Source organism: Myxine glutinosa, chromosome 1 (assembly GCF_964187855.1).
Source record: "Myxine glutinosa chromosome 1, kmMyxGlut1.1, whole genome shotgun sequence".
Classification (NCBI taxonomy): Eukaryota; Metazoa; Chordata; class Myxini; order Myxiniformes; family Myxinidae; genus Myxine; species Myxine glutinosa.
Window position 1 is genome coordinate 196,402,498 of NC_136261.1, and position 16,475 is coordinate 196,418,972.

The 16,475-nt window shown below is 44.1% G+C and overlaps 1 protein-coding gene across 1 annotated transcript in view; it reads left to right on the top strand.

The window, feature by feature from the left end:
* LOC137432791 (uncharacterized) overlaps positions 1–15,470 on the top strand; it is a 40,820-nt gene extending 25,350 nt beyond the window's left edge. Inside the window, exons 3-6 of the mRNA XM_068124999.2 lie at positions 1,419–1,653; positions 4,992–5,118; positions 5,623–9,371; positions 14,404–15,470. Of these exons, the coding sequence (XP_067981100.2) occupies positions 1,419–1,653; positions 4,992–5,118; positions 5,623–6,037 (777 nt within the window). The 3' untranslated portion in view covers positions 6,038–9,371; positions 14,404–15,470. The remainder of the gene's footprint in view (positions 1–1,418; positions 1,654–4,991; positions 5,119–5,622; positions 9,372–14,403) is intronic.
* Positions 15,471–16,475: the final 1,005 nt, after the last annotated feature.

Below are 16,475 nucleotides of genomic sequence, written 5' to 3' on the forward strand. Positions count from 1 at the left end.
GTCATTGACGAGGCGTGGCGATTAAAAGTGGATCACGAAAACGTCATTGGTCACATTGTGTGGCAGTCATATTGCATTGGAGGAAAATATTAAATAATTATATCTCTGAAACCACTTACCCTATCGATGCTAAATTTTACAAATGTCATTTAACACCATTGTTGCATATAGTTTGAAAATAATGACGTCGTAGGTCACGTGATTTGGCAGCCATCTTGGATAGAAAAGCAAACCTTTTCCGATCAACATGAAACTTCACAAACGTGATCCACTACCCATACATATGCAGAGTGTACATTTTTCACGTCATATGTCACGTGGTTTTGCAGCCATGTTAGCTTGAAAGCGGATAATTTAAAAAAATCTCTTCTCCGAAACGGTTTCACCGATCGATGTGTAAACTGTCCTGTCTGGTAAAAATGCGATACTTGAAAACAGCTGAACGGATTTGAATCGAACTTGTGCATTTTTAGGACAGTGAACGATGGCATCTACCCATTGTCACATGCAGGGACTATGCGGAGGCATATTTGTGACACAGTCGCATTGCTCTAGTTGATTTTTAGCTCACCTGGAACGAAGTTCAGGGGAGCTCATGCGATGGCGTGTTGTCCATCCGTCCGTCCGTCAGTCTGTCTGTCTGTTAGTCCGCCCGTAAACACTTGCAACATCTTCTCCGAAACTGCTGAAGCGATTGTGACCAAACTTGGCACAAATTATATTTGTTGTGTTGTGACTAAAGTTTGTTCACGGCATTAAGAAAGTCTGGGTCTAAGGGGGTTTACCGGGGGTCAAAGTGGATCCAGGTTAGACCCCCCCAAAATAGGAATTTGCTTTTTCCTCTGAAATTACACACACTATTTCGATGAAATTTAACCACAACCTTCAACACCCGTGCTGTCCCAAAATTTGTTCATGTCATTAAAAAATGCTGCCCCTTTGGGCGTCAACGGGGGGGGGGGGGGGGGTGGGAGGGGAGAGGGGGTAGGCCCCCAAAATAGGTATTTGATTTCTTCTCAGAAACTACACACGCAATTTCGATGAAACTTCACCACAACGTTCATTTTTTGTTTAAAGTCTTATGATTATGTTAGTATGATTCTACATGTTGCCCTGACTTCTAGCAACCCTTGAAATTGGTTTAATATACCTTTAGTCAGTGTAGTATACTGTTTATTCTACCAGGTGAGCGGCGGGGGTATTGTCCCTATGTTTGTTTTAACTACAATGCTAGAATTGTTGTGAACATATCACGCAACACGTAATTCGACAAAATTAAAACTATAACCTGGGTAGGCCTTTTCAGGAGGATCACTATAGATGACAATGTAGTGATCAGTGATCATTACTGCACTAGTTGACAGAGTGCAGAATTAAGAATATGAAAAAAAAAAAAAATTTGTATTTCCTCCTTGCAGATTGCTCTACAGGAGAAAGATCACCAGACCATAAAGACCAACAAAGAAAGAACCCGTGTCTTGGGAAATGGTTTGAACTTTGTCAGTCTCCAAATCGCTGATCTTCAGGTCCAGGACACTGGGAAATACACAGCGAAAATAAAAACGATTGTGGAAAATCTTCCCTCCTTTAAAACCTGCACCCACAACCTGCTGGTCAACCAGAGCCATGGTACAGGAAGTTTGGTGAACCCTGGTAAGAGATTTTCCCCATCTCTTAAGACACTAGCAAAGATTGATGCACATCCAGCATGAAAGGTGAAATATAAAAAGATTGGCAGATGTGTGGCTCAAAACTCCAAGTGATCTATCTCTAAAGATAAGAATACCATCCAGATAGTGGTGTCCTTTCATTGTTGCTTGTTTCTGCCGGAAGTTGTATTTTCAGGGATTGTGTAAATATTTATGTATAACTGTTCCTCTTTGTTCTCAACATCTGCAAATACATGTTTTGTGGAATGTTTTTATCTGGGAGATGCCTTGTTTGTGTAAAATAATATAACTATAACTTTGAGTCTCATAAACTTTGATATTTTGAGTATGGTGTTGGTTTATATTACATATAAGGCTACAAGAGAGGAATTACAAATTAGTGAAAGAATTGTTGTAGTGCAAGACTTTTTGGATTGTTTGGAAAAGCAGAAAAACGAAAAATAACCAAAAGTCAAGACTAATTATGAGAAACATTGCAGAATGCTTGGAACAAGCTCACAACGGAATTTCTCCGAAATGTCGGAAAGCATTCGAAAACTGATTGGTGCTGTTTTATATGAAAAAGTAGTCCCACACAAACTATTGAAATTTCATGCATTAATATTGTAAAATACAATTCTTAAATGCCAATAATCATTCATAAATTATTATTCAATAATAATAAATCATTAAATTAATTAAAATAATTATAAAATTATAATAATTTATAATAAATAAATAAATAAATAAATAATTATTATTCGTTAATTATTATAATTATTATTAATTATTATTAATTATTATTAAATTCAAATTAATTATTTTATTTTATTTACTTAATAATTCATTATTATTATTCATAATTATTTCATAATGCCAATAATGCCAATAAAGATGATCATTATACCACCTTTTGTTTATTAAGACATGCCAATGTGACAATAAAATTATTTATATTTAATGTGGCCGAAAACATGCGCATATACAGTATACTTGTATATAAACCATGAAAGGGCTCTTCTGACCTAATAATACCAATGGAATGACATGACGTCATGCTGCGCATGCGCGCCACATCGCCTCCAATGACGGATCGCTTCCGTGGACATACCTGTCTCTATTTTAAAAAACGAGATTTACAGATCACAAATAAAAGACAGTGGAGCCACCGACCATGGTTTCCCTCTTATTATGAGCTCCTCATGACAGTGCATGGCACAATCATTTATTTGTAACCCCAAACCAGATATGATTATAATGCAAAAGAAAAAAAAAGAAAAAAAAAGTGTGTGTGCGTATATATATATATATATATATATATATATATATATATATATATATATATATATATATATATATATATATATATATATATACAGACTTGGCATTTAATATGGAATTTTTTTTTTTCTTGACTTGGGTTTACTTTCTGAACTCGGTATATCAATCTGGTGAGTTTATTTTACGCTTCGGTGATTTCTTTGTTAAAAGAACCATGTCACTGTTTGTCTGTCACAGCAAGAAGTCAATAACAGGATTATATCACAGGTGGCGTGACAAAATGTACGGACAGGTACATTTGACGATTGGCTTCACAATCGGGTATATAGGGTTGTTGCGTTCTGTATTAGTGGAAAACAACTGCTGCACATCTACAAAAGTTATTGCCGCTTCCCCTGGAGATGGTCCGTCAACTCGACAATGCTGTTTGTCATTTAGTGGTGGCTTTACGAAATTCCGGCATGAAACAGCGTGCTATTGCTCGGCAGTATGGCATCACTCAGGTCAGGTGTCAAAGATCCTGAAACGAAATGCTCAGAGGGGTGTCCCTACTCCAATACCGAGGTCAGGACGTCCCCGCAGAACCACAAGGAGGGATGATCGCCAGCTGCACCGGTTAGTCCGCAATCGCCATACCAAGTCAGCTAATCGGCTTAGGGCTGAGTGGCAGCAACTGACAAATGTGCCTGTATCCAGAAGGCTAGTCAACCAACGACTGGTTCAAGCAGGCTATCGTGCCAGGCATCCCCTGTGAAAGCCACGTCTGACCAGACAACACCGCCAGCGCCGATTGCAGTGGGCCAGAGAGCACCGTCAATGGCAGCCAGGACACTGGAATCACGTGATCTTCAGTGACAAGTCTAGATTTCTGGTCTATCATCAATATGGCCGTGATATCCCCTGCCCCCACAAGCCCTCTCCAAAGTTTCTCTGATGTTGATTAGTGGCCCGTTTTGTCACCCTGCTCCCACAAACCCTCTCCAAGGGACTTTTTCCTGGTGCATAACCCAATGGTCTTTGGTGCATTTAAAAAGTTCCCTGTCCACAAAATGTTGTTGCTGGTACCCACCCTTGAGGCCTTTGGCCTGTTTACTGTCCTTCAAGACTTTGAATCAATATCTGCAGATGCAATCTTTGTACATCTGCCTGGCTTCCCCTTATGAGTGGAGGACTTCACTTCCCATCTCCAACGCATAACGACATACTAACCCATATAAGGGGAAGGGACTAAGATAATGTTCTGCTATGAAATAACTATTCCAAGGGACCTGTATGGTGGTGGTCATTACTTCTTACCGGTTTCCCAAAACCGCAACAATATACGAGTATATAGTACTCAGACAAGTGTTTTGCTCTACCTCCATTTATTTTGCTTAACTCTTTCCTTACTCTGTTCTATTTATTCTCTTGTTTGACTTGCTCATACTAGTCTCCTTCACCAAACACTTAACAACTTGCATGCATCTCTCTTGAAAAGGTAAGGTGGGAACTTGAGCTCTTTTTCCTCTTTTTAATTATGTGTTCCATAATGCCTCTCCTACCCTCAAACCTTTGCCCAGTCTTGCTTCTGTCACACAATTCTTTGTCTCTCTCCTCTCTTTTCCTCTCTTTCTCCCCTCTTTCTCCTCTCTTTTCCTCTTTTTCTCCCCTCTCTCTTTCCCTCTTTTCTTTTTCCTCTCTCCTCTCTCACTTTTCTTCTCTGTTTCTATCCCTGGTAGGAAAAAAAAAAAGAAGTAATTAATCACATTGACTTTCAGAAAGTATCTGCCCTTCTATTCTAATGCTACTGGAAACTTCAAAATAATTAAAAACCACAGGGTTAGTTAATTATAATAATTTCCTTAAATAATTTTCATATATATTGAAAGGAATTCCTATCATGGCCACTGACTGCTCCATTGGGAATTTCACAAAGAATTGCTTGTATTTTGGTAGATCCATATTCAACTAGAACGGTACTCGGTAGAGTAACTCAGAAATGCCAACTTTAAGCGTTGGAAAAAATGAATGGAAGATAACATCTTGCTTTAATTTTTCACTAACATTTCACTTTTTTTCTAGATCCCTCAGTAATGCAATTGGCTCTGGGTTTGAGTCTTGGCCTACTGATAGTGCTGGTACTACTACTAGTGCTGTTTTTTGCTGTCCGTTGCTACAGATACAAGTATCTACTCAGCTCAACCATCCAGTAAGGAATACTGATGCCCAAGGAACACTGTTTCCAAAGACACAAATGTGCTTAAGCTACAATTTTAAAAGCTACATGAATTTTACATTATTAATATCTACATAAATGTGGATTGTCTATTAATCACATCACAATTATAGACCCACAGCACACGCGATTGGAGTAAATCTGGGTTGTGACCAGGCTAGTTCACGATAGGTCTTTGTAATCGCAATTGTTCCTGTTTTCTCGGTTTCGTAAGCGAATATTTTAGTAAGGATTCAGCTGGGTTCAAACCAAGGCTAGACAGCTTAGAAGCAAGTAGTGTGTACGTGTAGACCACCCTGTCAGCCCCCCCCCCCTTTTATGATGTCTATGTTTTAATAAAAACAATATTATATTCAAAGAATTTAATGCTTTGTATGAGCTATAATAACTGCTCCCACCCAAAGTGGCACAAAGCCGTAAATAATTACATAGAGAGAAACCTGCAACGTCTTCTCTCCTTCTGTCCCTTTTCTGCAGAATTGAACCAACTTCAACAACAAGTCGGAATACAACTATCCTCAGGCTTCCCTCACGCCAACCGTCACACTACCGTCCTGGCGCACCATTTCCACATCCCCCCACACCTCCTCCACCACCTCCCACTGGCACTTGTTCACCTCCTGCTGATGAATCTCCTACATCCACTCCAACAACACCCTCAGAAGCTGCTTGCTCGATAACTCTTCCTCCAAATACACCCCCACAATATGCAAAGCCTTTCCGCCCTACTGCCGCTCTTGAACCCCCAGTATCAGAAGACACTTGTCAAGATGTGGAGCAGCAAGAAGAGGCAGAATACTTAAACGGTTTGATACCTGAATCTGACCTTGATGTATATCAAAACAGTAACCTTCAACCCGACATTAACTTTGATCAATATCCTTATCTTTAACTTAACACTTTCCAACCTATCACAAGTGCCTTCCAAGATATCAATTTAAAATTAAATTCTTTAGTTTTTAAAATATTTGCAAGGTGCAGTAATATAGAATTGCAGGGTCTTTCAAAAGTAATGTTTAGCCATCTACACATTTGCCAGCATCTTTGTGGCATGACCCCCGCACAGGACCCCCACATGAGGGGGTTTCCATAGGAGTCGCGAGCTGTCTGTGCTAAGTAGTTACACAAGTCCTAGTGATGTTCCCAAGGACTTAATGATGTGAACCTGCATTCTCAATCTCAGTAGTGATCAAACCTAAGCCCAAACAGATGTCGACAGCGAGCTACGATGTTTGCTAAGACTAGTCCCCAAATTGATATATGTGCGCAAAAAGAAAACAAAAATGGCCCAGGTCCCAGCCTTTTTGTTACTCCTGTAGTTAGGGTTTTCCCCACCTGGGCTAAAAAAAAAATTCCCCACTTGAACAAACACTATTTTCCCAGTCAAGTGGATTTTTTCAAAATCCCCGTTCCTGTCTTTTTTTCATCCCTGGTAGGGGACAATGGGGGTCGCGGTGACCGAATACCAGGATGGGTGGGTCGGCTGGTAAATCCGGCTGAGAAACACTGCTTTAGAACAATAGGCTTGTTGTATCTGAATTTGCTCTACTGGATATCAATGGAGGCACCTCCAGTGGTGAGTGAACTATAGTGAGATGTTCATGTTTTGAGGGCTTATTGAGCTCTCAATTAGACTGCCATAGATGTTTCATAATTATGGATAAAGTAGCACCTGTTTATTATCTATGCAAATATATCAGAAGTTTCACCACTCTCTATCTTTCTCTATGAGATAGGCAAGTTCATTATTAAAGTTTAGAAACAACCCAAAACTCCCTAAATAACTAACACAGCGTTTAATGCATAGGATTCTGTTAAGATAATTTTAATGTTTAAAAAAAAAAAACTTTTTGGTCTCCAAAGTCTATGACTATGGAAGATTGGGGTGATAGAGGGTAGAAAGAAATGCACTGACAGTGGGGCAATGGGATAAGACGTGGACGCAACAAGGGGATGAACAAACACAAGAAGCGAAGGAAACGTATCCACCTGCAATTATATGGGGTTGGAGGATTGGGATGGGAGAGGAGGTGTTTGAAGAGGAATGGTTAACGAGGATTCATTTACATGGATGGAAGATGACCTGATGTGGTCGTTTACTGCCATCATGAAATCCTGGAAGGAAGGTGGGATTTAATAAATTGAGGATGTTGGTTCCACAGGTGAGAAAAAAAAAGGAACTAATGAGTGGAGGTGAGTAGTGAGCCTGGATTTTGGGAGTTTCACCAGAAGTGGGTTATAGATAGACAGTGTATGCCCTACACTCTTACAGACACTGAGGGTGGGGAGGTGAGAGAGCATGGAGAGAGCAGAGGGATGTGGTTGTTACCTTCATTCCTGGCTTGGTGAATTCCTCCATGCACACATTCAGTAGATATCTCTCAACGGAATCCTCTCATAACTACACCCTTCTGATAAAACTACATAAATCCAGGATCACTACTCACCTCCACTCATTCATTCCTCTTTTTACCACCTGTGGAATAAATTTCCACATTCTCCTCAATCTCATTCTTCCCCCCAGGTGTTCAAGACAACTGTTCACCACCATCTCAGACCGTTCACCATCCAAAACCATGATATTTTCTCCCCACATTAACCCTCCACAACCCCACCTCTTTTGAGTTTCCAGTATTTCCTTCCTGAGAGTTTGCTTCTGCATATTGTATATCCATCGTGTCCACTCCCTGTGTCCTCCCCTACCCCTCATTCTTCCAGACATCCCTTTTTTATGTTGAAGGGTCCAGTTACGCACTATATAATCACCATCGAGGCCAGGTTTTTTAAATAAAAGAGCTGCATTGATCGAGAATATTCTAATAGTTCCTGAAGAAATAAAAGAGAGAATATAAAGGTGAGGAGTGAAAACGAGTAAGAAAAGTGCATGATGAAAAGTGTATGATGTTTGCTTGTAAGAAAGAGAGATTGAAGCGAGCCCGGTAGCTATAGTGTGAGTGAGACAGAAAGTAAGACCAGCAATCCCGACACGGAGAGCATAAGATGGTTCTGGGCACCACTTTAACGCCCCTAAGTCAGAACGGTAGTACCACCCCGAGCGGTACAACCTACTACCTAGAAAACAGTCCAACCAGATGGGTGTTTTTTAGGAGACACCATCTCCTTACCAGATGGCCGTTGGCTCACGAAGGGAGCTCATCCGCCCTGTAACAGGTATTGTTTTTAGTCCTGCAGGGTGTCACACTGTCACAGTCACCCTCTCCACTGGCGAGTGAGTGGGGGTAGTTGGTTTAGTTGCCGACTACCCGACCATGCGGCAGGTAGTACTGGGTTACATGTCAAGAGACTGGCCTGACTGATTTCTCCAAGTCTCCCTCTAATTTGCCCCTCATCTCTGCTGTTGGTGTACCCCCCCCCCCCTCTCTTTCTACTGTTTCTTTTGTTCTCTTACGTCCTCATCCATTCTATGTTCTAACTTCTCCACAAGCTTCGACTATATACAGCAGGGGTCGGCAACCTTTTTGACATGAAGTGCCAGTTTGAAATGTTCTTGTTAATTAGTGTGCCATATCAACATTAAGTTTAATTATGACACCACATCAAAAAAATATTTCCAAAAGACATGGAATTTTATTCCATCCATACAGGCTACATGCATAGCAACAACATCCATACAGGCTACATGCATAGCAACAACATCCATACAGGCTACGTGCATAGCAACAACATCCATACAGGCTACGTGCATAGCAACAACATCCATACAGGCTACATGCATAGCAACAACATCCATACAGGCTACATGCATAGCAACAACATCCATACAGGCTACATGCATAGCAACAACATCCATACAGGCTACATGCATAGCAACAACATCCATACAGGCTACATGCATAGCAACAACATCCATACAGGCTACATGCATAGCAACAACATCCATACAGGCTACATGCATAGCAACAACATCCATACAGGCTACATGCATAGCAACAACATCCATACAGGCTACATGCATAGCAACAACATCCATACAGGCTACATGCATAGCAACAACATCCATACAGGCTACATGCATAGCAACAACATTTTAAAGAAACATTTATCTCTCATAATTAGGACATTGTAATGATCATTTTATCATTGTAAAATTTGTCCCCAATGAGGTTACAAATTATATGCACGGACCCCATTTCAAAACACTGCTTTCAGTAACTCATTTACAAAGTATTGCATTGGGAACAAATGTCAAAATGTGAGAATAAAGTGTGTTACGTGGTCCTCCCAGTAACTACCTGGTCTTGGTGACCCCCGGACCGTGGGAGGGACCCCGCCAGAAAGATATATGGTTTATACGCTTTCGTAACGCAATCAATATGAATTCCGGTCAAGAAGAAACCCCACACCAAGGATCCGGAATAATCAATAATATATTCACTGAGCAATCAACAACCATCAACAATGCACAATCAATATTACAACCATGTGAACTCATCTACACAAACTCTAAGATGGCCATCTTAATCTTATACATTCCTCACGTGAGCCCCACTCCTGACTCCCTCCGTGGTCAATGTCTCTCCTCTCCGCACACGGGCGGTTGAACGAGCCCCGGGCGGACGTGCTCTAAACGTGCCGTCTCGGACTGGGGCCGCGGCTGCAGCGCACCTCCTTGCCAAGCCACGGGGCAAACCCAGCGCGGCGTCCAACGTGCGCGAGGCCCCAAGTGCGACTCTTACGCGTCCTTGTAGATGGGCAAAAACCCAGCGCGGCTTCCGACGCGAGCGAGGCCCAACGTGCGGACCCGTACGCGTCTTTGTAGACGGGGCAAACTGTCCCGGACGCTTGGTTTCGTGCACGAACTCACAGTGACTGGACGTGTCCAAAGGTATTTACCGCCCAGGTAACTCCTCTCGCCAGACGTTTCGCAACGGCGCGTTTTCCGCGCAGCGTAAGGTCGATTCCACCTTCTCGTCGTCGCGGGGCGAGGAGGAAGAAGCCTTCCTTTCCCTCGTGTCTTTTCTCCTCCGTTTCCCGTCACTTCCGCTTCCGGCCACTTCCGTTTCCTGCCACTCTTTCAGAAGGGCTTCTGACCCTCCAACCACAACAACTACACAACAACTTAATATACTACACACGGAAGCAAACACCTGCATGGTAATTCACATACATTCACATAAATATGTAACACTCCCCCCCTTCAAGAAAGAAAGTTTGAACCCAGCGAAAACTTTCTTTGCCGGCCAATTTGGAGAAATAAACCAGATAACTCAACCCCCCCACATTATCAATTCCCCCCGGGCACAGTTATCACTTAAAAATAAAGCCAGTTAAGCCACTCGATAGCACTTTTCCGGGAGGCCAAGCCGAGTATTCACTACATGGATGCCTTTAGGAACGCGGAGTTCACGGTTAGTCCGTGCAGGAAAGTTCTCTACATGGGCGCCTTGAGGAACGTGGAGTTCACGGTTAGTCCGTGCAGGAAAGTTCTCTACATGGGCGCCTTTAGGAACGGCGTTCACGGTTAATTCGTGTAGGAATCTTGGCTCGGCGGCTCCGCCGCCTTCAGTGCTTCAACTTCTCGGAACGTCCCTAATAATTAGGGTGGGACCACTGGTCCCTGTAGTCCCCTGAATACCGGTCTTCTTCTCGGCCACTACTTTGCCAATTCTTCCTTCGGGAGCGGCCGTAACTCAGGGAGCCTCCATAATAATATTGACTGCGGCCACCACCAAAACTACCGCCCAGTTGTCCTCTCCTGTAGACCTCTCGACGCCTACGAAATGCCTTCCCTACTGTTATGGTCCGACCCTCCAAATCCTTGCCATTCCAATTCTTTTCTGCCTCTCTGGCGTCTTTTGTGCTGGCAAACGTGACAAAGCCGAACCCTCTTGACTGTTGCGTTTCCCAGTCTCTTACCAACCGCACTTCCACCAGCGGCCCATATCTGTTGAAGACAGAGGTCAGAACTTCTTCCTCTGTTTTGAAGTTCAGTCCCCCTACAAATAACTTGGCACTTTTGTCACCATCCCGAGCTGGTGTGGTGTTATTTTCCCTGCTGGGCTCTTTCTCAACCCTCAGGTTACCATAAACTTGACCCCCGGCCAAATCATTCCCGAGAACCACAGATACACCCTCTACAGGAAACGTGGCTTGTAAACCGACGGTGACCGGTCCTGACACCAAATCGGACTCCAACTGGATGACCTGAAGGGGAGCACTAACACCGCCCCCGATCCCCTGTAAACGAACACTATCCCCCGTTGCCGTCTCCTCGGACCATGGCAAAATGCCTTCAAGCATTAAAGATTGATGGGCCCCTGTGTCTCTCAATATCCTAACCGGTCTCCGGTTAGTCGAGGCTCCATCCAGTGACACAAACCCCTCGGAAACAAATGGTTGGTAACCCTCTTGATGGCGATTTCTTACGCTAGCCATCGCATTCGGAGTTGTAATAGTCGGACTCCGCTCTGGGTTGTCCCTTTTCATGAGGTAACAACTGGACATCAAGTGTCCAGGTTTTTTGCAAAACGCGCAAGTAGGCCCGGAGGAAAAACTCGGGGTCTGCCTCGGGCCCCCCGAACTATAAGTTTGTCTTGGGCCCGCATCCCTCTGATTTCGAACCGGTGGGGTATCATAGTTGTCCCCATAATCATCTCGAGGCCGCCGCCATGTATGGTCGTTCTCCGCACCTGCTGTTCCCCACCTCCCCTGCGGAGATCTAGGCGAGGAGTTAGGTTCGTGGACCCCTATTCGGTGGGTTAAGGCATAATCATCTGCCATGGTGGCTGCGTCCCACAACTTTGGTACCTTCTTTTCCTGCAGGTACACTTTGATGTCCTCGTGGACACACTGCTGGAATTCCTCCACCAGGATCAAGTCCCGCAATGTCTCGAAGTCTTTCCCGACTCCTTTTGACTCACACCACCGATCAAACATGTTTTCTTTCACTCTGGCAAACTCCACATGGGTCTCACTCTCCCTCTTCCTGGCATTCCTGAATTTTTGCCTGTAAGCTTCCGGAACCAACTCATAGGCCTTGAGGATGTGCTTCTTCAGTACCTCATAATCTGCACATTGGTCCATTGGTAGCGCCGAATAAATTTCCTGAGCTTTCCCCACCAGCACACTTTGTACGAGTATGGTCCAGGCCTCCTCCGGCCAGTTTAATTGTCGAGCCACTTTCTCAAAGTGTGGGAAGAATTTCGCGACTTCCTTTTCACTGAACGGTGGAACCAGCCTCACATGTCTGCCCACATCCCAGGTTTTCTGGTGAGGTGTCGACCCCGTCAGCAAGGGTGGTGCCTCTCCCCGTTCTCTCATTAACTCCAGCTCCTTGACTTTGATTTCTTGCTGAAGCTCCATGTCACGTTCCTTTAATTCCCTTTCCGCTTTTCTCTCCTCTGCTTCGAGGTCCCTTGCAGCTCTCCTTTCCTCTGCTTGTTCCTTTTCTCTTCTTTCCTGGAGTTCTCTTTCCACTCTCCTTTCCTCTGCTTGTTTCTCTTCTCTCCTCTCCTCTGCTTTCCTTTCTTCTTCTGCTCTTTCCTTTTCTGCTTTCCTTTCTTCTTCTGCTCTTTCCTTTTCTGCTTTCCTTTCTTCTTCTGCTCTTTCCTTTTCTGCTTTCCTTTCTTCTTCTGCTAACCTTTCCTGGAGTTCTCGTTCCACTCTCCTTTCCTCTGCTTGTTTCTCTTCTCTCCTCTCCTCTGCTTTCCTTTCTTCTTCTGCTCTTTCCTTTTCTGCTTTCCTTTCTTCTTCTGCTCTTTCCTTTTCTGCTTTCCTTTCTTCTTCTGCTCTTTCCTTTTCTGCTTTCCTTTCTTCTTCTTTTAACCTTTCCTGGAGTTCTCGTTCCACTCTCCTTTCCTCTGCTTGCTTCTCTTCTCTTCTCTCTTCTGCTTTCCTTTCTTCTTCTTTGATCCGTTCCTGGCTCCGTAATTGCAACTCCAGTTTCCGGAGCTCCACGTCTTCTGGTTCTTCGGGTAGCCACTCCCAGGCTAACTCGTCCCATGTTCCTAATCCCACCATAGATTGTATCACCGTGGCCTGCAACTCTGCCTTCCTCAAATTAGTTCGGACCTCCAAGTTAAAATGTTTGGCCAATTTCAAGAGATCCGACTTTAGCAACGCTCGGAACTGTGCCTCACTCGGGGTTACCCCAAAGTTCTGTGCCACAAACGCCATGGTGCCTATCGTTAACACCTGTTAACCTTCACCCCAAGACTTTCCCCAATTTCTCAAAAAAAATATTACCAATTAATAATTAATTAATAAATTTTAATTACCAAAAATATTATTATTTTATTATTTTATACACTTTTAGATCCCGGACGTAGACCCAATTGCGAAACCGCAAATCGTAATTTGGACGAGCCCCCAATTCTGTTACGTGGTCCTCCCGGTAACTACCTGGTCTTGGTGACCCCCGGACCGTGGGAGGGACCCCGCCAGAAAGATATATGGTTTATACGCTTTCGTAACGCAATCAATATGAATTCCGGTCAAGAAGAAACCCCACACCAAGGATCCGGAATAATCAATAATATATTCACTGAGCAATCAACAACCATCAACAATGCACAATCAATATTACAACCATGTGAACTCATCTACACAAACTCTAAGATGGCCATCTTAATCTTATACATTCCTCACGTGAGCCCCACTCCTGACTCCCTCCGTGGTCAATGTCTCTCCTCTCCGCACACGGGCGGTTGAACGAGCCCCGGGCGGACGTGCTCTAAACGTGCCGTCTCGGACTGGGGCCGCGGCTGCAGCGCACCTCCTTGCCAAGCCACGGGGCAAACCCAGCGCGGCGTCCAACGTGCGCGAGGCCCCAAGTGCGACTCTTACGCGTCCTTGTAGATGGGCAAAAACCCAGCGCGGCTTCCGACGCGAGCGAGGCCCAACGTGCGGACCCGTACGCGTCTTTGTAGACGGGGCAAACTGTCCCGGACGCTTGGTTTCGTGCACGAACTCACAGTGACTGGACGTGTCCAAAGGTATTTACCGCCCAGGTAACTCCTCTCGCCAGACGTTTCGCAACGGCGCGTTTTCCGCGCAGCGTAAGGTCGATTCCACCTTCTCGTCGTCGCGGGGCGAGGAGGAAGAAGCCTTCCTTTCCCTCGTGTCTTTTCTCCTCCGTTTCCCGTCACTTCCGCTTCCGGCCACTTCCGTTTCCTGCCACTCTTTCAGAAGGGCTTCTGACCCTCCAACCACAACAACTACACAACAACTTAATATACTACACACGGAAGCAAACACCTGCATGGTAATTCACATACATTCACATAAATATGTAACAAGTGTATCAAACAGAAATACCAGTACTATACAAGAATGCTGCCATCCTCATGAAAACATCCACATCAGAGTTGGAAAAAAAGAGATGGACAAACAGCGACATATGCAAACCCATGTGTACTACAAATAAACAGATGCCTACCAGTCAGTGTGATCCCTGGCCCTGCTTTCCTTTGCTGACCTCCATTATCTGGGGGTTGTCGTTAGTCACTTTAAGTTGCACACATGCTTCGGAGTGGTCGGTTGTCAAACGACTACGGGAGGGGCTGAGCACGTTCTTCGTGTGTGAGAATATAGATCTGCTCACAGAGGTACGTTGACCCGAAGACGGACAGCAAAGCCAGTGCAACGTTCCGGGGACAGCTGAACTTCTTCGGCACGGATGTCCAGCAGGTGAAGATGCAGGTTCCGTGATCTTGCACTGCCGTGGTTTCTAGTTGTTTCCGGAGCTCTGCAAACTTAGTCACCCACAGTGTTGAACTCTTCAGCTCAATCGGCTGCATTTCCATGTCCTGTGTATCCAACCAGTCTATCAGAGATAAATCCAATTCGTGTCCATCAAAGCTGTCTGGCTTGATCAAGAAAGAGAACATGGGTCCATCCTTCTGAAAGTCCCCGTGTTTTGAACTCCGACTCAAGCTCGCTCATGTATTTGCATATTTCAGCGGTGCTGATGCTGTGCTGCGAGGACAGCTCCCTTACGTGTCTGAAGTAGCGGAAAGTGGAGGCAGCAACATCGCTTGATTCAGGACTGGAGCCTATTCTGATGTCACTGAGTCCAATCCCAGAAAGTTGCCTCGAGATGATTTGTTGTGCATGCCAGAAGCAATGCAAGACTCGACGCTGCAAATGTCGCTATTCAGAGTTGAGGTGCACATCAATGTGTGCCTGCCAGCAACAGAGTGATGATCAGACCCCTTGTATGAATTTGATGTAGTTTGGCAAAACAACATGTGTGACATTGTTTTGTGCTTCATGGCCATGAATGTTTGTGCTTCATGGCCATGTATACTTAATTTTAGAATAAATGGTTGCATGAAACATTGTCTTATTAAAACCATTTCACATTGTATAGTGTCCAATTTCAATATCAGTTTGAATGTCTCTTTCAATAGGTCACCAACCATAATATAGACGAGACGGATTTATGAAAAAGGCCATGTATAAGCTTCCTCGGTGCATTTTGGGGTAAAAGCGCTACATGTATATACTGTACATGATATATAAATGCTTGTTCAAAGAAATTGTCCAAAAATGGCAATTTGGCGGTCGTTTTGTTTATGCTAATTAGAAGGTCAAAGAACTCAAAATTATACTTGGGAACTGGGTTAATAGAATTCAGCATACCCTAATTATGTTAAAAAGTGAGGTTCCCAACTTTTACCCAAAAATGCACCTAACATTCACATTTCTCAGAAATCCGTCGTCCAAAACCAGCTCCATCAGCGTTCAAATGGTTCAAATGGCCAAAAATGTCCAGCAGATCCAACATGTCAATTTGACGACTGGCACCTGGGTACGCACGATGGAACTGGAACTCTCCAAGGGTGTAATAAAAGGTCTTTATTCAATGAAGTTGTAATTAAATAATGGCACATCTATCTATCTATAATTCCAGTAATCTCTGTCTGTACGTTTGTACGTTTGTCTGTCTGTGACCGCTGTTTCTCGACAACCACGGGTCCGATATACTTTTCACTTGCCAGGTATATTGCTGGGGACCCGAGGATGTGCCTTTTCAAGGTTTCATATTAATCGGACAATTACTTACCGAGCTATGTCCAAAAAACGATTCAACCAATCAGAGAGCAGCGAACGATCGCGTGTGCCGAACGTGGCGGGCACACTCTGCCTCGGATGGCACATTTGAGAGCGTATTCATTTATTTCACGGCGTTGCGAATGGACCAAACCATTCCATGTAAATAGAGGGGGGGGTTCTGTGGTCGTTGCGAATGGACGAAACCATTTCATGTAAATAGAGGGGGGGGATTGTCACTGTACTCGCAAGCCGTTCGCCGTTCGCTTTGGCGTTGCGAATGGACCAAACCATTTCATGTAAATAGAGGGGGGGGA